The sequence below is a fragment of the Zalophus californianus genome, chromosome 15 (genome assembly GCF_009762305.2).
Source record: "Zalophus californianus isolate mZalCal1 chromosome 15, mZalCal1.pri.v2, whole genome shotgun sequence".
Classification (NCBI taxonomy): Eukaryota; Metazoa; Chordata; class Mammalia; order Carnivora; family Otariidae; genus Zalophus; species Zalophus californianus.
Window position 1 is genome coordinate 72944438 of NC_045609.1, and position 22529 is coordinate 72966966.

Genomic DNA, 22529 nt, shown 5'->3' on the forward strand with positions numbered 1-22529 from the left:
AGAGACTTTGTAGCATTAAAACTACTGATTTTTTCTTTTTCTTTTTTTTTAAACTACTGATTTTTTCTTATTTTTCTGATGTTTTAATCAAATTTTGTATTCATAGCCAGGATAGAGAACTATACTTCAATTGATTTAATTTTAGTTTTGCTTAATGTTTGTGCTGGTTTTCCTGCACTTAGTAGTTGGCGTTCCTGTATTTTAAACAGCCCAGCATGTTTATTTGATCAGGGACTTTAGATTGGACAGTTTTAGCCAAATAAGACATTTGAAGGCATATGGGCATGTGACAGGCATCTGGACAGGGATTGGCAAACTTTTTTGTAAAAGGCCAGATAATAGATATTTTAGACTTTGCAAGCCAGATGGTTTCTGTTGCCACTGTTCAACTGTGCTCTTGTAGTGTGTTAGCAATCTTAGACATGTGTAAACAAATGGGTGTGGTGGAATTCAGTAAATCTTCATTTACACAAACAGGCAATGGGCCAGTAGTTTGTGGAGCTCTGATCTAGATTAACATGTCAATATGGCTCTTAATTCAAGAACAGGAGTGCCACAATAAAAAATACATTAGTTGTTTGAAACTTAGAATACATTATAGAAACATTAGAAGTGGCAAGTTCAATGTCTGTTTCCATGGGGACAGTTTCTACTAACCTCTGCAAATGGGCCATACTTTGTTTCTTTGCATGTTTGGTAATTTTTTTGTTGATTATTGTAATGTGATAAGTCTAGAAATTAAAGTCTTCTCTCTCTTCAGAGTTTGTTTTTCTTTTGCATATGTGGGTTATAGTTCATGATTTTTCTAAACTACTTTTGTAATATCTGTATTCTTTGTTGCGGATGGTCTCTAAAGTCTCTGTTCTTTTAGCTTGTGGTCAGCTAGTGTTTTGACATAGATTTCCTTGAATACCTGGAGCCAAGGAAAAAATAAACAACTCTCCTAGTCTTTGCATGTTGACTCTTTTGGGGCACTCCTTCAGTGCATAGGTAGGTTGTTTATGACTCTGCCTTAGCCTTCATTTCCTTTTTGCTTTCAGTCTAAAAGTTAGCCAGGGGTGAAAATGTAGAGTCTTCTCAGGTCTTTTTTGAGAATGTAGTCTTCCCTGAGGATGCATGTGGCTTCCCCAATTCCTCTGTATGGGCTCACATACTGGATAGTTTTTCAGTACCCTATTCTTCAAAGAATCTCTCCCCAGATTTCCTCCTAGGCTCTTGGTATATCTATTGTTTGCTTCTACTATATTTTGCCTCATGCATCAGGGTTGTTTGTATTTGCCTTTCAGAGTTTTTAAGGAATGGCTTCTGTATGACTGCTTTTTTGCTCTGAAGGGGTTTCATGCTAGGCATGGGATGATTTTCATACTGTATCAGCAAATGATTTCATGAATTAAATGTAAAAATTTTAGGTAGATTTTAGTTGCTCAAAGGCTTAATGCAGTTAAATTTATGGTTCCTTTCTTGAACCAATCAGAGTAACCATTAAATCTATTTTCTCCCATTCTTGTAACCATTGTCATCTGGATTTCCCTATAGTCTCATCATTAGACATTCCTCATTGATTCATTGAATGAGTTGTAGTCCCCCAACATAGGAATGCTATTTCACGAGCCTCCAAGTCTTTATACATACCTCAGTCAGCAATACTCTTACATATATTCTTTTTATAAAGTGCTAGATTAAATTTGATTATATTTTGTTTAGGATTTTCATGTGAAGGATATTTGTGTTTTTCATTTCTTCTTCTGTTTGTTTCATCAAGTTGTACTATTTAAAGAAGTATTCCTTTCATCTAAAATATCAATTTTATTGATAGGAAGTTGTTCTTAATGTCTTATTCTTTCTGTAGCATCAGTGGTGAGGTTTCTCTTTTCCTTTTTGATAATGGCAATTAATATTTTTTTCTTGATAAGTTTTGCTAGAGAATTCTAAATTTTGTTAGTCTTCATTAAGCCAGCTTTTAATTTGTTGATTTCCTTTATTGTATGACTTTTCTATTTAAGAGTTTTCTGTTTTTCTTTTTTAAGATTTATTTGTTTGAGAGAGACAGAGCGCATGCACCAGTGTGGGGAGGAGCAGAGGGAAAGGGAGAGAATTCCAGGGAGACTCCTTGCTGAGCACAGAACCCAATGCAGACCTCAATCTCATAACCCTGAGATCATGACCTCAGCTGAAACCAAGAGTGGGTTGCTCAACTGACTGAGCCACCGAGGCTTCCCAAGAGATTTCTGTTCTTTATTACTCCCTTCCATATACTTTCTTTTGATTTAACTCACTATTCTTTTTCTAGCTTCTTTTTCTTTTTTTAAAATTTTTATTGTTATGTTAATCACCATACATTACATCATTAGTTTTTGATGTTGTGTTCCATGATTCATTGTTCGTGCGTAACACCCAGTGCTCCACGCAGACCGTGCCTTCTTTAATACCCATCACCAGGCTAACCCATCCCCCACCCCCTCCCCTCTAGCACACTCAGTTTGTTTTCAGAGTCCATCGTCTCTCATGGTTCGTCTCCCCCTCCGACTTACTACCCTTCATTCTTCCCCTCCTGCTATCTTCTTCTTCTTCTTTGTTTTTCTTAACATATATTGCATTATTTGTTTCAGAAGTACAGATCTGTGATTCAACAGTATTGCACAATTCACAGCGCTCTCCATAGCACATACCCTCTCCGATGTCTATCACCCAGCCACCCCATCCCTCCCACCCCCCACCACTCCAGCAACCCTCAGTTTGTTTTCTGAGATTAAGAATTCCTCATGTCAGTGAGGTCATATGATACATGTCTTTCTCTGATTGACTTATTTCACTCAGCATAACACCCTCCAGTTCCATCCACATCGTTGTAAATGGCAAGATCTCATTCCTTTTGATGGCTGCATAATATTCCATTGTGTATATATACCACCTCTTCTTTATCCATTCATCTGTCGATAGACATCTTGGCTCTTTCCACAGTTTGGCTATTGTGGACATTGCTGCTATAAACATCGGGGTGCACGTACCCCTTCGGATCCCTACATTTGTATCTTTGGGGTAAATATCCAGTAGTGCAATTGCTGGATCATATGGTAGCTCTATTTTCAACTGTTTGAGGAACCTCCATACTGTTTTCCAGAGGGGTTGCACCAGCTTGCATTCCCACCAACAGTGTAGGAGGGTTCCCCTTTCTCTGCATCCCTGCCAACATCTGTTGTTTCCTGACTTAATTTTAGCCATTCTGACTGGTGTGAGGTGGTATCTCATTGAGGTTTTGATTTGGATTTCCCTGATGCCGAGCGATGTTGAGCACTTTTTCATGTGTCTGTTGGCCATTTGGATGTAATCTTTGGAAAAATGTCTGTTCATGTCGTCTGCCCATTTCTTGATTGGATTATTTGTTCTTTGGGTGTTGAGTTTGATAAGTTCTTTATAGATTTTGGATACTAGCCCTTTATCTGATAATGTCATTTGCAAATATTTTCTCCCATTCTGTCAGTTCTCTTTTGGTTTTGTGGACTGCTTCTTTTGCTGTGCAAAAGTTTTTATCTTGATGAAATCCCAATAGTTCATTTTTGCCCTTGCTTCGCTTGCCTTTGGCGATGTCTAGGAAGAAGTTGCTGCGGCTGAGGTCGAAGAGGTTGCTACCTGTGTTCTCCTTTAGGATTTGGATGGACTCCTGTCTCACGTTTAGGTCTTTCAACCATTTGGAGTCTAGTTTTGTGTGTGGTGTAAGGAAATGGTCCAGTTTCATTCTTCTGCATGTGGCTGTCCAATTTTCCCAACACCATTTGTTGAAGAGACTGTCTTTTTTCCATTGGACATTCTTTCCTGCTTTGTCAAAGATGAGTTGACCATAGAGTTGAGGGTCCATTTCTGGGCTCTCGATTCTGTTCCATTGATCTATGTGTCTGTTTTTGTGCCAGTACCATACTGTCTTGATGATGACAACTTTGTAATAGACTGGAAGTCCGGAATTGTGATGCCGCCAGCTTTGCTTTTCTTTTTCAAGATTCCTCTGGCTATTCGGGGTCTCTTCTGGTTCATACAAATTTTAGGATTATTTGTTCCATTTCTTTGAAAAAAGTGGATGGTATTTTGATGGGAATTGCATTGAATGTGTAGATTGCTCTAGGTAGCATTGACATCTTCACAATGTTCTTCCAATCGATGAGCATGGAACGTTTTTCCATTTCTTGGTGTCTTCTTCAGTTTCTTTCATGAGTATTTTATAGTTTTCTGAGTACAGATCCTTTGCCTCTTTGGTTAAATTTATTGCTAGGTATCTTATGGTTTTGGGTGCAGTTGTAAATGGGATCAACTCCTTGATTTGTCTCTCTTCTGTCTTGTTGTTGGTGTATAGGAATGCCACTGATTTCTGTGCATTGATTTTATAGCCTGCTACTTTACTGAATTCCTGTATGAATTCTAGCAGTTTTGGGGTGGAGTCTTTTGGATTTTCCACATACAGTATCATATCATCTGCAAAGAGTGAGAGTTTGACTTCCTCCTTGCCGATTTGGATGCCTTTGATTTCTTTTTGTTGTCTGATTGCTGTGGCTAGGACTTCTAATACTATGTTGAATGGCAGTGGTGGTAGTGGACATCCCTGCCGTGTTCCTGACCTTAGGGGAAAAGCTCTCAGCTTTTCCCCATTGAGAATGATATTTGCTGTAGGTTTTTCATAGATGGCTTTTATGATATTGAGGTAGGTAACCTCTATCCCTATACTCTGAAGAGTTTGGATCAAGAAAGGATGCTCTACTTTGTCAAATGCTTTTTCTGCATCTATTGAGAGGATCATATGATTCTTGTTCTTTCTTTTGTTAATGTATTGTATCACGTTGATTGATTTGCGGATGTTGAATCAACCTTGCAGCCCAGGGATAAATCCTACTTGGTCGTGGTGAATAATCCATTTAATGTACTGTTGGATCCTATTGGCTAGTATTTTGGTGAGAATTTTTGCATTCGTGTTCGACAAGGATATTGGTCTGTAATTCTCCTTTTTGATGGGGTCTTTGGTTTGGGGATCAAGGTAATGGTGACCTCATAAAAGGAATTTGGAAGTTTTCCTTCCATTTCTATTTTTTGGAACAGTTTCAGGAGAAAAGGAATTAATTCTTCTTTAAATGTTTGGTAGAATTCCCCTGGAAAGCCATCTGGCCCTGGGCTTTTGTTTGTTGGGAGATTTTTGATGACTGCTTCAATTTCCTTAGTGGTTATAGGTCTGTTCAGATTTTCTATTTCTTGCTGGTTCAGTTTTGGTAGTTGTTACATCTCTAGGAATGCACCCATTTCTTCCAGGTTATCTAATTTGCTGGCATAGGGTTGCTCATAATATGTTCTTATAATTGTTTGTATTTCTTTGGTGTTGGTTGTGATCTCTCCTCTTTCATTCATGATTTTGTTGATTTGGGTCCTTTCTCTTTTCTTTTTGATAAGTCTGGCCAGGAGTTTATCAATCTTGTTAATTCTTTCAAAGAACCAGCTCCTAGTTTCGTTAATCTGTTCTACTGTTCTTTTGGTTTCTATTTCATTGATTTCTGCTCTGATCTTTATTATTTCTCTTCTCCTGCTGGGTTTAGGCTTTATTTGCTGTTTTTTCTCTAGCTCCTTTAAGGTTAGGGTTAGGTTGTGTATTTGAGACCTTTCTTGTTTCTTGAGAAAGGCTTGTATTGCCATATACTTTCCTCTCAGGACTGCCTTTGCTGTATCCCAAAGATTTTGAACAGTTGTGTTTTCATTTTCATCGGTTTCCATGAGTTTTTTTAATTCTTCTTTGATTTCCTGCCTGACCCATTCATTCTTTAGTAGGATGCTCTTTAGCCTCCATGTATTTGAGTTCTTTCTGACTTTCCTCTTGAGATTGAGTTCTAGTTTCAAAGCATTGTGGTCTGAAAATATGCAGGGAATAATCCCAATCTTTTGGTACCGGTTGAGACCTGATTCGTGACCTAGGATGTGATCAATTCTGGAGAATGTTCCCTGGGCACTATAGAAGAATGTGTATTCTGTTGCTTTGGGATGGAATGTTCTGAATATGTCTGTGAAGTCCATTTGGTCCAGTGTTTCATTTAAAGTTTTTATTTCCTTGTTGATCTTTTGCTTAGATGATCTGTCCATTTCAGTCAGGGGGTTGTTAAAGTCCCCCACTATTATTGAATTGTTGTCTATGTGTTTCTTTGCTTTTGTTATTAATTGCCTTATATAATTGGCACTCCCATGTTAGGGGCATAGATATTTACAATTGTTAGATCTTCTTGTTGGATGGACCCTTTTAGTAGGATATAGTGTCCTTCTTCATCTCTTATTATAGTCTTTGTTTTAAAATCTAATTTGTCTGATATAAGGATTGCCACCCCAGCTTTCTTTTGGTGTCCATTAGCATGGTAAATGGTTTTCCACCCCCTCACTTTCAATGTGGGGGTGTCTTTTGGTCTAAAAATGAGTCTCTTGCAGACAGCATAGTGATGGGTCTTGTTTTTTAATCCAATCTGATAGCCTGTGTCTTTTGATTGGGGCATTTAGCCCATTTACATTCAGGGTAACTATTGAAAGATACGAATTTAGTGCCATTGTATTGCCTGTAAGGTGACTCTTACTGTATATTGTCTCTGTTCCTTTCTGATCTATGCTGCTTTTAGGCTCTGTCTTTGCTTAGAGGACCCCTTTCAATATTTCTTGGAGGGCTGGTTTTGTGTTTGCAAATTCCTTTAGTTTTTGTTTGTCCTGGAAACTTTTATCTCTCCTTCTATTTTTAATGAGAGCCTAGCTGGATAGAGTATTCTTGGCTGCAGATTTTTCTCATTTAGTGCTCTGAAGATATCATGCCAGTCTTTTCTGGCCTGCCAGGTCTCTCTGGATAGGTCTGTTGCCAGTGTAATGTTTCTACCTTTGTAGGTTACATATCTCTTCTCCCGAGCTGCTTTCAGGATTTTCTCTTTGTCTCTGAGACTCGTAAGTTTTACTACTAGATGTCGGGGTGTTGACCTATTTTTATTGATTTTGAGAGGGGTTCTCTGTGCCTCCTGGATTTTGATGCTTGTTTCCTTCCCCACATTAGGGAAGTTCTCTGCTATAATTTGCTCCAATATACCTTCTGCCCCTCTCTCTCTTTCTTCTTCTCTGGGATCCCAATTATTCTAATGTTGTTTCATCTTACTGTATCCCTTATCTTTTGAATTCTGCCCTCGTGATCCTGTAGTTGTTTATCTCTCTTTTTGTCAGCTTCTTTATTTTCCATCATTTGGTCTTCAATATCACTGATTCTCTCTTCTGCCTCATTTATCCTATCAGTTAGTACCCCCATTTTTGATTGCACCTCATTAATAGCCTTATTGATTTTGACTTGGTTAGATTTTAATTCTTTTATTTCTCCAGAAAGAGTTTCTCTAATAACTTCCACACTTTTTTCAAGCCCAGCTAGTATCTTTAAAGTCATGATTCTGAACTCTAGGTCTGCCATTGTACTAATGTCCGTACTGAGTAGGTCCCTGGCAGACGGTACTACCTCTTGTTCTTTTTGCTGAGGTGATTTCTTTCGTCTTGTCATTTTGTCCAGAGGAGAATAGATGAATGAGAGAACAAAATGCTAACAGGTTAACAACGTCCCCAGCAAATATACTCTATACAAATCAGAAAAGACCTGAAACCAGGGGAAGAGAAAGGGAAAGAAAGAAAAAAGAAACTGAACAAAGCAAAAGAAAAAGAGAATATGATCAAATATGATCAGGCTAGTGCATAGATCAGTGCCACACACTAGATTTTGGGTGTATTTTGGTCTGTTAGAAGAAAGTGCCTCCTAAAATTTTAAAGGATGGAAGACATATATGTACAAAATAAGGGTTGATACAATGAAGGGATGGAAGATGACTGTAAAGATGAAAATTATAAAAGATTTTATAAAAGAAATTGATAAGATAAGTTGCTTGAAAAAAGAAAGAAGATTAAAAAAAGAAAAAAAAAGGGAGAGAATGTGATCAGGGAGACTAGAACAAAGCCATACACTAGTTGATTTAGGGTATATTTTGATCTGTTAGAAGAAACTATATCTCAAAAATTTAAAAAGAGAACAACTTATATATATATATATATATATATGCCAAAACTAAGGGTAATTACTATGAAGGGATAAAATATGATTCTAAAAGTGAAAAACAAAAAGTTTATTTTAAAAAAGGGTTTGAGAAGATGGTTGAAAAAGGGAAAAAGAACAATTTAAAAAAAAACAGTTAAAAAAATTAACTTTGAAAAACTAATGAATCACGGTAAAAAAGCCATGAATTCTATGTGCAGTATTCCCCTAGCGCTGGAGTTCTCCCATTCTCCTTGATCAGTAAATTTGTTCTTTACTTTCTGGCTGTTCGTGCTGATCTTCTGGGGGAGGGGCCTGTTGCCGTGCTTCCCAAATGTCTTTGCTGGAGGTGGAATTGCCCCGCCCTTGTCGGTCCAGGCTAAGCAAGCTGCTCGGGTTTGCTCTCAGGAGTTTTCGTTCCCTGCAAGCTCTTGGTACAGCTTTGGAGGACCAGAGTAAAAATGGTGGCCTCCCCAATCTCTGCCCGGAGGAGCTGAGAACTCGGGGTCCCGCTCCTCAGTGTGCCCCCAGAGAAAAGCAGTCACTCCCGTGTCCCCAGTCTCCGCCGCACTCTGTGCTCACCCGGCTTGTGACTGAGCGTTTCTATCTCTGGCACTCGACCCCGTGTGGGGTCTCCAAACCCAGCAGATCCCTGCGGTGCGCTCTTGCGCCGCTCCTCCCCGGGGGGAGGAAGGGGAGTCTCAGCTCTGCCGCTTGTTGGGTCCCTGCTGCAGGAGCAGTGGCCCGACTGGGCCACAGATCACAGTTTATGGCAACCCCGAGCTGAGAGCCCACGCCTCGGCTCCGTCTCTGCACCTGGTTTCCCCCTCTGATACCTGGGAGCTCTGCCGCACTCAGGCACCCCCAGTCTTTCTGTGACCCGAGGGTCCTGAGACCACACTGTCCCGGGAGGGTTCCACCCCCAGGTTAGCCACCGGACTGACGTCCCTCAGCAGAGCCGACTTCTAAAAGTTCTGATTTTGTGCTCTGCGGCTCTATCACTTGCCAAAAGCGGCCGAGGGAGGCCCCCTCCCCCTCCATCTATCCTCCCGTATATCGCCTGGGATTCACTTCTCCGCACGTCCTGCCTTCCAGTAAGTGGTCGCTTTTCTGTCAGAGAGTTGTTGCTACTCTCTTCTTTAATCTACTGTTGAGTTCGTAGTTGTTCAGAATGGTTTGATCCCTATTCAGCTGAATTGCTGAGACCAGAGGAAGGCGGGGTCTCCTACTTCTCCGCCATCTTGCTCCGCCTCCTGTTCTTCTAGCTTCTTGAGCTATAACCTTGGATAATTGATTTTCAGTTTTCTAATATACACATCAAGAGCTAAAATTTTCTCTAAATACTGGCTTAGCAAGGTTCTCAAGTGCATCTATCCAGATGACACCCTCCTAGGTATCAGGGTTTTACTTCCTTTTAGGGGCACTATCTTCAGCCCTGAAGTTTTGTTTAATTTTTGAATTCTGTAGCAAAACTTATCAAGAAAAAATATTAATTGCCATTATCAAAAAGGAAAAGAGAAACCTCACTACTGATGCTACAGAAAGAATAAGACATTAAGAACAACTTCCTATCAATAAAATTGATATTTTAGATGAAAGGAATACTTCTTTAATTCACGGCTGTGAATTAAACTTTTTCTATAATTCTGCTCCTTTCCACAATCTGATCCTGGGCTGTTTTTCAGCTTGATCCTCCCTCTGGATTCAGTAGTAGAGATTCCATTTAAATGTTATAGAGTCTCCTGGCTTTTACACTGTATCTAAAATTCGTGGTTGGTGAACTGGGTCTTACAGGATGTTGGGAGAAACTGCTCATGAGCAGGTATCTCATAGAGGCACTCTGCTGCAGTTTTCTTCCTTTAGCATATCATGACTTTTTATAGCAATGAACTCATTTGACAGTCCTTATAATTACCCTTGCTACTGTACTTCTCAAATATTAGAGCTGTTGCATTAGACTCGTCTCTGTGCATAACCTTCTACTGGAATGCCATCTCAGCTCACAAGTGTAAGTCTTAGTCATTGTAGCTGTAGCATGTCAGGAGTTATTACCACTCTGTCTACCATCTGCCTGGTGAGCGATCCAACTCTAGAATCCTGTCCCGAAGATAGGCTTCCTGCTGGTAAGTGTTAGTTTGGTCACCCTCCTGTCCACCACCCTGAAGCAGAAGTATCTGCTTTCACATTGAGAATTGAGCACATGTAGTATACTTGGGAGATGCAGGGACACTGACAGAGAAGTACACAGAAGTAGCCAGCAAGAAGTATGTTACCAAGTCCGCTACCACTGGGGGCGACTAGAGCTTAATCCCACAAGGAAGTACTGGGCGGAAAATGCACTGCAGTATTATCCCAACAAAGAGGTAAGGAAGCTTGGGGTATTTACTCTCTTACCAAATCATTCATTGGCTAGGGGCTACCTCTGGGAGGATGTTGATTTATAAGCACTTTCAGCTCATCACATGCAGAGGAAGTGGGGTTCCAACAGCCAAAGGGGAGTCCTCCAGGAATGATGCAGGTGCTCGCCTGGAGAAGGCAGGCCGTGTATGGAAATAGTAAGGGGGTCTGAGAGGGATATAGGGGTAGGTAGTACAAACACCTTTGGCTACTTCAAAAGATATGTCTGTTTTCAACTGTGCAACATAATGCCAAATTACTTTATGAAGTTGTAATGATTTATTCCTATGACAACTCCTCTTTTCCACATTTTTGCCAGTATTTGATATTAGTCTTTTTAATTTTTGTCATTTTTTTGTGTGTGTGCATAGTGGTGGTATGTTATTGTGATTTCATTTTGCATATCCTTGATTATTATTGATCGGCTTGGGTCCAGTCAGAAAAGAGAATCACAGTAATTTTAGCAGGAAAAGTTTAATGTAAAGAACTTTTGACTGTAACAGGGATTGGAAGAATGAGAAATTGGCTAGTTAAGAAGTAAAGGGCTCTCCAAACAATGTAGAAATGGTGGGTATAAGGAGTAGCCATTTCTACCTTTATGGTTGAGATAGAACACCTAAGTGTAAGCCCCCACTTCCTGGCCTGAAATCCAGACCTTGTTGGGAGGGCATGGCTGTGGCTCACTGAAAGGTACCATTGCTGTTATGCTGGTAGAAATTGCTTGATATCTGCCCTTTGGCACTTGCCACGGTTATCTTATTGAAAGATGGGGAACGCTGTTCATGGGGCGGTGTCTCACTGAAGGCACTATGCTGCAAAATTGCCTGAGGGGAGGTGCTGGGAGAAGCTGGTGGTGGCTGGGTTGCTGGCCATCACATTCTATAGGAGCTAGTCCTGGAGAAGCCAAGCTGCAGGACATTGTTAAGTACACTGGAACCAGGAAGCAAAACTCCTCTCCTGCAGTCTCTCTAGTGCACTCTGTTGACAAAGCATGACAGCTTTAACATCATGCCATCTGACAAAGAAAAAATATTTAAAAGGCTCAGATCCATTTTCACAGAGTAGGCAAACTGTGGATTTTGAAGTGACAGGCAATGGATAATTGGCACAGTCTACCCTTTGATTATTCAGCTTTTTTTTTCTTTCTAAACATGTGAATTCCCCAGCAACCAAGTAACACTGTATTTCTTTCTAAGAAGATATACATCTTCCTACTGAAGTTCTCACCCTTTGTCCAAAATGAGGAAGTACACAGTTTGAAGAGTCATTATATCTATGATTGGTTGTATTAATTACTCTTGATATTCAGTCATGGTCATACTGAATATGCCATTATCTAAAGTCTAAATTGTAAAGTTAACTTACAACAACTTGTATGTAAAGTAAAAATGAGGAGAGAAGATATAAACATAACAAGCAAATAGAAACTATGCAAAACTGTTATGATCTTTGTTTCTGTAAATGTGTTACAAGATGATAATTGATATCTGAGGTTTTGTTCTTCCACCCCCTATTTTTATTTCTCCTGCTCTCAGCTGGAGTCTCAGGTTGTTGGAGTTTCACCTGGTGGAGTGACCCAAACCCAGTGGGTTGAGTTCTCAGTCATCCTGCTTTGGTTGGAAAATTCTTAGGGGTCTATCTTCTGGATCTCTTATCCTGTTTTAGCTGTGTTTAAATGTGCTGTAAACCTGTGCCTCAAATTCTTAATTTTGATAATGGTAGTTTTCAGTATTAGTATGTCTGTTATTTTTTTCAAATATCTCTCTTTTTACAGTTTTCAATTAACTGCCAAAATTTTAAATCTTGTCTTTTGTGTTTTTGAGCTTAATAATTTGTTTTATAGGACACATCTGACAATTTCTGTAATTGAAGTATCTTCAGGTTTCTTCCTGTTGTCTTTTGGTTCTTATTTTGTTGTCTTGCATCTTCATATATCTTTGTATCTTTAATCATGTTAGATACTTTACTTGAAAAATTATTGGTAGAAATAATTGAGGCCTAGAATAATGTGATCTTTCTTTAGAGAATATTTTTGTATCTTCTGTTAGGAGCTTTGGATACTGGCAGTTCCAGTATCACCTTAAGCCAATTGTAAGTCTTGAGGTTTTCTGCCATCCAGTTGACTCATAGCTAGGCTGCAGTCCACATAGGGATGGTTTACTTCTGGTACCCCCTTACCCTAATAACAGGTCATTGTGTCTGAATTCAGAGGGCCATATTGTTTGAACCCCTACCTTTTATGGGCCATTGACTTCAACTTTTGTCTCCCTCCCTCTATCAGGCTGCCAAAAGCACTCAGTTTTTTGATATTGTCTTCTTAATAGGCAAGTCTCTCCAGAGCAAAAACAGCTCTGAATGCCTGTCTCTTAAAGAATTTGCAACTTCTGGGTCTTGGGTTGGTAGATCTTACCATTCTGTTACTTGAAGATGCTTTTAAGATTTTAAAATTTTTCCTTAGCTTTTTAAAGTTGATTTCAGTGCAGGATTTGTCTAAATTACCTTATCTAGTATTGTTGGAAAGGAAAAAATCAGGACACGTTATTTAACTTGTTCTTTAAATTGTGCCTCAGTTTTCTCATCTGTAGTACGGATTAATAATTACTACCTTGTAAGGTTTTGGAGATTTTTTTAAAAAGATTTTATTTATTTGAGAGAGAGAGGGAGAGAGTTAGCATGATCAGGGAGAACGGCAGAGGGAGAAGCAGACACTTCACTGAGCAGGGAGCCCTATGCGGGGCTCGATCGCAGGACTCTGGGATCATGACCTGAGCCGAAGGCAGACACCTAACCGACTGCACCACCCAGGTGCCCTGGTTTTTGAGATTTTTAAGTGAGGTAGCACATGTGCTTACAGTAGATCCTGACACATAGAAAATGCTCAATTTATTATTACATTAATTTGAGAGTATTGGAATTTGTCTGTTCTTAAAAAACTTTCCCAAGCATGAATTAGCCCCTCTGTTGCCTAAAATAATCTGCAGGCATTATGAAAAGGCTTATACATAACATTCTTATTGACTGACATTTCTGTAACCCATGATTTAGATAAATGAAACGCTTTTTTCCTAGTGTACTTAAGACTAGTCTATACTATAAGAAAAATTTAATTTATCTAGAACTAAATAATGACCCTGAGATCATGTGTGTATGTGTACATTATGTATAATATATGTGTTTATGTATATGTGAATATGTAAAGACTGATAAGCCCTTGTGTGTATGTGTTTGCGTGTGTGGATATATACATATATATATGTATTTATATATATTATATATAAAGGCTAAATGGGAAGATATCTTAATTACTTAAAAATACGTTTTTTTTTGTGGCAAAAAAACAATTGAGCTGGAGCTAAGGAGAACAAAATGAAGTAGATATGAGATTTTGTTAAATATTTTTAAATTCTAAAAACTGAAATTTTCTAATTGTCTTTTTTATAATTTTAAATGGAAGATAATTATAAAACCTTTGATTTATCCTATTTTTAAAATTGAGTTCTTGGACTAGGTATAAGTAGATAAGAGAAAATGATAATAAAACAGGTAGCCGAACTCAGTAAAGTCTGTTGACAGCTACCTCAGCAGTCCTGGTTTGTGAAAAACAAATACAGTGATGTAAGGGGGACAGATGGTGGCTGTACTTGTAGTGAACATAGCATAATGTACATACTTGTTAAATCACTGAGGTGTACACCTGAAACCTAATGTCACATTATGTGTTAACTCAATCTAAAATAAATAAATAATTATTACTTGAATAAATAACATGAGAACTAAAAAAAGCTAAGACCAAAACCAAAAGGAAATATAGCTAACACTGTAACTTTAAAAATGGTATGTTCATACACTATTTCTCTATTTCATTGATCTGCATCTTTTAAAGTGCATTTTGACCTTCCTTTTGCCTCCACCTTATTTTTGTACAGAGGCAATTTAACTTCATCTATTTTTGCATTAAACATAAACCCATCAGTACAATGTTCAGTCTTTCTGTTGATTTTTCACTGTGCAAAGTGAAACAGTCAAAATATGTCAAGGTTAGAGAAATCCAAAATAAATTCTTTTGAGATGTAGAGAGATATATGGCAATTTGAAAACTTTCCTAATTTGTAAATAAATTCTCCCTATTGGAAAATGCTACATTCCATTCCTTTGGTTAAATGTCTTTTTAATTTTCTCATGCTACTATATGTTTTAAAGTTACTTTAAGGTAATTGTTTTCATGATTTTGTTTTCTAGGTTAACAGAACCTTCTGGATATTTAACAGATGGCCCAATTAACTATAAATATAAAACTAAATGCACATGGCTAATTGAAGGCTAGTAAGTATATAATTTGGATTAAATTAATTATTTTATTCTGAAATGATAAAGAAGATGATCATACCAGTGTTAAAGTATTGAAGTATAATTTTATAGGTATATAGCTTATTCAGTTGCTTATAGTTTATTCAGTCATTATTCATGATATTTTAAAATGAGATTTACAACTTTTAGATATCACATTTAGTGTAAATTATAGTACCCCCTTAACTTGAGATAATAGTTTGTTACATATATTTTATTTTTGCATTATGTTAGTGTGGCAGTAAATCAAGTAGGCATTTTTGGCTTGCTGTAAACATCTTGTTACGGAATTTGAAGATGCCATAGAAAGTTTAAAAATGTTCCATGCTGAATTATGCCATTGGTTCATACTCTTGAGCATTTTAGTTATAAGGGTGTTATAAAAAGAACATTTTGTAGGAGAGAGTTAATTATCCTTTTAGGAATATTTTTCAGTAATTAGGGCTTGAGATTGAATTGGCTATTTAAACATACTGTGAATAGATCATAAATGAATTGATATGTTATTTTTAAACCATTTTATGATTTTTAAAGAGTGTATTTAGAAAATGTTTTTTTTGTGGGGGTTATTTAGAAAGTTTTTTAGAACTTAAAAGTTATTAATTCTCTGTACACTTATGGTCTCAATTTGTTTTTTTTGTGTGTGTGTTTATTGTTTTTTCAGTAATCTCTGTGCCCAGTGTGGGGCTTGAACTCATGACCCTGAGCTCCATGTTCCGCTGACTGAGCCAGCCAGGCACCCCCCCCCTTGTTTTTCATTTTGTTTATTTATTAATAATATATACTATTGAGACCTTTTGATTAAAATTTCAAGACCATATTAGGGCCTTTAGTTAATAAACTAAAATTATTTGTAGAAATAAGAGTTACTTTTTGAGTGTTGAATTTTAAAAATCAACTTTATTCAAGTATAATATGCATACAATAAAATGCATATTAAGTGTACAGTTCAACATGGCTTTAATAATGTATACAATCTGTGTAATGTCCACCTTAATCAAAACATAGAACATTTACTGCTGACTAAATTTTTAGAAAATGGTGATTTATATATACAGTGTGTTAATAAATTTTGAAATTGTATGTCATTTTTACAATTCATTTATTTATTTTTAAAGATTTATTTAAGTAATCTCTACACCCACATGGGGCTCGAACTCACAACCCTGAGATCAAGAGTTGCATGCTCTTCTGACTGAGCCAGTGAGGTATCCCTCATTTTTACAATTTAGAGAAGACTCTTTATCAGTCTTTTACACTGGTAACTTAAGAATGTATAGAAAATTTTCTATAAATAGGTTTTTAATATAGTGTTCCTAAAATTTTTCGGACTGTGCTTTGAATGTTACATATTAATTTAAACATATTTTAATATTTTTTTCAGTCCAAATGCAGTGTTAAGATTAAGATTCAATCATTTTGCAACTGAATGTAGCTGGGATCATATGTATGTTTATGATGGAGATTCAATATATGCACCTTTAATAGCGGTTCTTAGGTGAGTACGTTTAATTGGTGAACTTACAGTCAGTTGTAGAAGAGTAACTGTGATTTATTATTTTTAAATATATACTGCTCTGTGCTTTAAAATAAATTTAGCAGATATATTGATTGCTTAATTTCTAAGATGGTTATAATACAATGTTGCATACTGTGACTGTCAACTTTAGTGTATATATAATAGTGTAAATTTTGATTTAGTAAAGATAAATAAGTATTCTTTCAGAAAGGTAGATTTCTTGATAAGTATCCTTTCTTCTTTTCCCATATAGTTTATTCTTTTAAAGTGATTTGAATGTTTTCAGAGCTACCTATTGGATAGATTAATGTGAGTTCTAGGTGACAAATAATAGACATATGTATATGTCTTTTATAGTTGTCTTTTTATTTTGGTGAAATGATAAAATTTCCAATTCTGTAAAAAAAGATTACGTTATACTTTATGTAATGGTTTAATAACAAATGTGTTTCTTTCAGTTCTTAAAATTTGGGAGTTTTGGTTGTTTCAAAATATTTACTGTTAGTAGTCAGACTTATTTTTAAAATTACAGTGTTTTCACTATCAATTTAAAAATCTTTTTTATGTATGTAATGCAAATTATTATAAAATGTTTTATGAACAGGAGAAAATATATCAGACATAGGAAATATTAGGATCATGTAATGTTGATTCTATGTACAATTTAACTAAGATGATTGTTGACCAGAGTTACTGATAAATTATTCCTTATATTTCTTATTTCCATAATACTGCTTACATGTTCTGTCATTGTTAAAAATTTGAATAAAGATAAAAGCTTATTGTTACCTTCAAATTTAAAAAATTTTCTTTTTTCTTTTTACTATTTGTGTTGCAAATAGTTCTGTTTACCATGAATGTGAACTATTATTTTTTTGGTTAGACATGTAAGGACTTGTATTTCTGAATGAATATCTCACAGTGACTCTTTAGGATCTTAGACACAGTCTATAATATTGCTATTGCTCTATATAATTCTAGAATTTGATTTTTGAGTTGTTTGAAAATTATTTAAAGGATTGCCACAAATGGCCCTTTATCCAAGGACAATAGATAGAAAATGGAATAGAGTCTTATGAATAATTATATTGTAAGATAATTCATTGTGATAAATAAGTAAGATTCTGAGTTCATACATTAATTTTTGGCCATTTAGATTTTACTCAGCTATCATTACTTTATTTTTATGACACTATTGACCATCATTTAGATGTATGTCTTTCCATTTGTTTTCTTCATAGTTGTAATGACTGCATTAATTAACAGTGATCCTTTAACACTCTTACCTATGCTTTCTTGATATACTAAAGGAAACTTTTGTAAGATAATTAGTACGATGGTGACGATGGAACCACTGACTTTTCATTAGCAAGTGTTCCTATTAGCTATCTTGAAGGAGATGGAAAGATGTTTATTGAGTATCAATTTGATGCTAATCAGTGTACTAGGCAGTTTAAATGTCATCTAATTCTCACAAGGATCTTGTGGAAGAAGTGCTGTTATCCCCATTTTATAGCTGAGAAAATTGAGACTCAGAGAAATTGTTTTACTTCTAATGGATGGTGGAGCCAGGATTAGGAAGTGATAGTCTCCTGACTTAAAAGCCTATAATCCTACGAATTCAACAAACATATGATAACTTCCTCAGTTCCAGAGACCATCATAAGCCTGGAGGATATAGTAAGGAATAAGATACAGGCATTGTAATGAATTCACACACCAGCTACCTGGAGTTGGGCCAAACTTCATAGGTTGAGTGCACAGCCCTCTTTAGGACTGCTCTTAGTTTGGACACCAGCTGCAAGTTCAGAGGTCCTCAGGCCCCACCCACACTTCTGACCAGCTGGCTGCAGATTTAGGGGTGCCCATCTCCCCTTCAGGTTCAATAATTCACTAGAATGACTCATAGAACTCAGGCAAACACTATACTTACGATTATAGTTTTATGATAAAGGATAAAAATCAGGACCTGACAAATGAAGAGACATATAGAATGAGGTCTGGGAGGATCACAAAGAACTTCTTTGTTCTTGAGATGTGTTATGTTCCCAGCACACCAGTGTATATCATCATCCAGGAAGCTTACCTGAGCTACAAGTGTCCAGAGTTTTTGTTGGGGTTCCATTATATAGGCATGATTGATTGAATCATTGGCCACAAGGTTGAACTGTCTCTAGTCCTCCTCCTCTCTCTGGAAGTTGGATTGATTTCTTGTGGCTCAAAGCCTCAACCCTTTAAATGCATGTTGGTCTTTTTGGTGTGGCCAGCTCCCGTCCTGAGTCACCTCATTAGCATAAACAGAGTTCCCCATGAATAACAGAGACACTCCTGTCACTTGGGAAATTCCAAGGACTTGGAGGCTACATCAGTACACAGCAGTTAGGCACTGGTGGCGGCATGTACACAGATTTTTTTTTACCCAGCATAGTATTCTAATTAGGTTATGAAAAGAGTGCTTTATGATTTTAGAAGTAACTAATTCTTCATGGTGAATTTCATCATGGGCAGAAGCATAATAAGCAAAGTATGGGGGCCAGATGGGACATTCTTGGTAGAGAAAAACATATGTACAAAGGCATAGACACATTAAAGAACATTATGTTTTGGGCTAATATAAGTACTTATGGGTAATTTGATCATAGGAAGTGTGAGGGGATTGGTAGGAGCCAGATTACCCAATAAACAGTAATTAGTACATCTACTGAATGCTTATTATGTGCCAGGCAGTATGCAAGAATTCTTTATATACATTAACCCATTTAATCTTCACAGTAACCCTTTAGGGATTATATTATTGCATGGAGTTTATAAATTCTCCATTCATAAATGGAGAATTGAGGCACAAAGAGATTCAGTGAGTAGTTCAAAGTTGCCTAGCTAGTAAGTAATACAGTCAGAATGATAACTCTGGTTTTATAATCCCTTAATCACTAGTATTGCTTTCTTGTATACCACACTAAGGAAATTGGACTTTATTCTATAGGCAAGACTTTAGAATGTGGAGAATGGATTGTAATAGAGAAGTGTTATTTTTTTTTATTGTGTGCTGGACATCATGTTTGTAAAATCACATGTAGTAATAATTTGAGTCCTAGAAAGATAATATATTCCTATAGAGAGTGCCTGGAAACACTAGTAATCCAGTCAACTGAATTTAGATATTGAGGTGATTCATGTCCAAGCTGCAGTGCAATCTCCTGGAGGGTGGATCTTTTACAGTTCACTTTTACTCATAGTCTTTTTGGGGTCCCAGGTCAAAGCAAGTACCCTGGGTTCCACTTTTTGTTTTCCTAGCTCTGTAAAACCAACCCAGTTTCTTAGCCCTTCAAACCTCACCTCCAACTTTGAAATCAGCAAATGCCCATAAGGAGAAATGGCCTCAGTACCGGGGCTCACCATCTTCTTAGTTCTCCAGTATCTTCAAACTGGTTTTTTTTTGTTTTTATGTAATTTGTCATTTTTCTAGTTGACTTCAGTGGAAGGGTTAGTTGGTCCAAACTGCTTGATGTGGAAACCCTCTCTTTTAAAGTTTATTTTTAAAAATAAACATTTTAATTAAATTTCTCTTATTTATTTTTTAAATAAATTATTCTTTTAAAAAAACTTAAAATAACCAGTAAACATATCTGTTCTTTGTTTCAGAGAGATTAATTATATCTTTTATAAAGACCTGGGAATATTATTTTTAACAATGTACTTCAATGTAATCTCACTATAGTGAAAAATATATGTAACTAAGATTGGTATTATAGAATTAGAATTCTTTTGACAGTCCCCTTTTAAAATTTTTTGTTCTTTCACAAACATAGCTTAGTAGATGCAGTAATAATTAGAAAAGTATTAAGGTTTGATTACTTTTTAATTTGTTTTGAGAATATGTTTGTAAAATAAATTATTTGATTGTTTTAGTTCATTTTGTTCTGTCAAGTATGATTTGGATGAGAGAGTTCAGTTCCTGGTGATGCCTACACATAAATTTAACATTGCCTAAAGGAATGGACTATTTCGAGTAATATAACTTGTTGTCAGCAGCTTCTTTTCTCATATTGCATGTTTTCACAGATTTGGAGAGGGTAGTATGGTATAAGTAAAGGAAGATATGTAATTTTTCCTCATGCATAAGGAAATTGAAAAAGGGAAAACTACCAGTTACTAACTGGTTACTGACTCAGAACTCTTGCACATTTCTATCTGCCCCCTCCCACCGTTAGTTTTCTTTTGTGTGAATATGAGCTTAAATGTCTTTTGGAATATTACTATAATTTGTATAAGTATGTAAAATTTGAAAGAAATAGAAATAGTATATAGTTTTAGTTGACCTAAAATACCTAGATTAGTGTCCTGGAAGTGTACAGGTTTAACTAGAATGTCACTGTAGTCACTTTGCTGGTGTGGAGTGTTCTCCTTCTAGCTTCATCAGAATTTTCAACCAGAGGGAGATAGCAAGGGTCTAAGATGGCTTTAAGAGATGGTTTACACATGAGTTAAGAGACCACCCTATAGGATTATAACAGGATGGATTGCAGGATAAAGGGAGAAATGGACACTGCAGTCCAAATGGTGTGAAGGAAGAAAAGGAGGGTGGTGGCACGAGAATGCACGTTCGCCCATTGGCAGCAGTAGGAGGGCTAATTGGGTGAAAACCAGAGAGGTGCTTATTTTAGACTTATCCTTCTAGTTGCTTATTCCGTTATAGATATTTAGTGATTCTGACAAGAATATTTTTTTTTTTTTGAGTAAATTTTAATGTGATTAACAGTCATATGCATATAAATATATATTACATTCAATTTTGCTCTCTTACAGTGGTTTGATAGTCCCTGAAATCAGGGGAAATGAAACTGTGCCTGAAGTTGTCACAACATCTGGCTATGCACTGTTACATTTTTTTAGTGATGCTGCATATAATCTAACTGGTTTCAACATTTTTTATTCGTAAGTATTTTTTTTTAAAAATTCTGTATTATAATGATTCTTATAACTTCAAATAATTTATTGTTTTTATAAATGTCTTCATATGAGGAGCAGGCTAGTGTGTTAAATTTCAAAATTATAGGATCTTTTCCTAGGTGACACAAAATCTTAATCATATGCCTCAAAGTACTGTTTGAGCTTGTATTCGAAGTCTCAGGACATTATGGTAGCAAGTTTGGTTGGCAGTTAATTATGAAATTTAAAATTGTTGGTAAATGATTAAAGAAACAAGTACAAAGTAGAGAAACTGGTAGCAGCAGGGGTGTGGGATTAGAGGGAGTCTTCATCTGTGTCTGTGCTTGAAGGTATTTTACTCCTAATTTGAAGATGGGTATGTGAACTAAGTTTGTGCAGTCTCTCTGCTTTCCAGAGACTGAACTGGATACTCTATGTACATTATGTTTTTGACTTTCTTTACAACACTTCTGTCAAATGGGTATTTTTCCCATTTTACATATGAGGAAATTGAGGCTAAAGGTAAGGTAAATGGATATACCACTGTCTCCTCTAAAATAAAAAAAACTTTTATTAAGAATCTATTATGTGTCTGATACTTTATATAAATTTTTATGGCTGGAAGTCTCCCTTCCAGTGAAGTGAAGGAGCCAGAGATGCTTTCAGATGCTTTCACAGGAACGGCCACAGAGGAACTCGATACACTTCTCTTCTTCCTTTTCTTCAGGAATGTAGACTATAACCAGAGAATTCTCCACCATGAATAAAATATTCTAAATATCTTCAGCCTATTAGAATTTAAAATCAGCAAGTTGTTATAGGATTTATTTATCTGAAGTATGTATGCAAGGACGAATAAATATATAGTAGAATATAATTGGTTAAAGGGCTTTAAAATAAAATTTGGTAAACATTCTTTTTCTTCTGTGACAGTGTATAGGTGATAGCATGCTATGTAAATATTATTATATGACCAGGTTAAATCTTGGCTTTTACATGAAAACTACATGAGTTTCAGGTCTTCATGAATTTAATTATTTTCTGTAAAATGTACATTCAAAACATTTGAGTACTGAATTCTCTACAAAACATTGTGTTTGGAACTGTATAGATCCTGCAAATGTTGAGTGTGTCTTCCTCGGAAGTTTGGAGCCTTGGTAGCAAAGTAAACTCACTGAATGAATTAAGGTCAATTGCAAATAAATATTAACTGAATTGCATTAGGGATAAAAGGGTACAGAGTAAAGAATTGAAGTCACACTGTGAAATTGTGTTAAA

The 22529-nt window shown here is 36.4% G+C and overlaps 1 protein-coding gene across 1 annotated transcript in view; it reads left to right on the top strand.

Moving 5' to 3' along the window:
- ATRNL1 (attractin like 1) overlaps nucleotides 1–22529 on the top strand; it is an 891320-nt gene that overhangs the window by 29704 nt on the left and 839087 nt on the right. Inside the window, 3 exon segments of the mRNA XM_027596871.2 lie at nucleotides 14696–14779; nucleotides 16188–16301; nucleotides 21129–21257. Of these exon segments, the coding sequence (XP_027452672.2) occupies nucleotides 14696–14779; nucleotides 16188–16301; nucleotides 21129–21257 (327 nt within the window).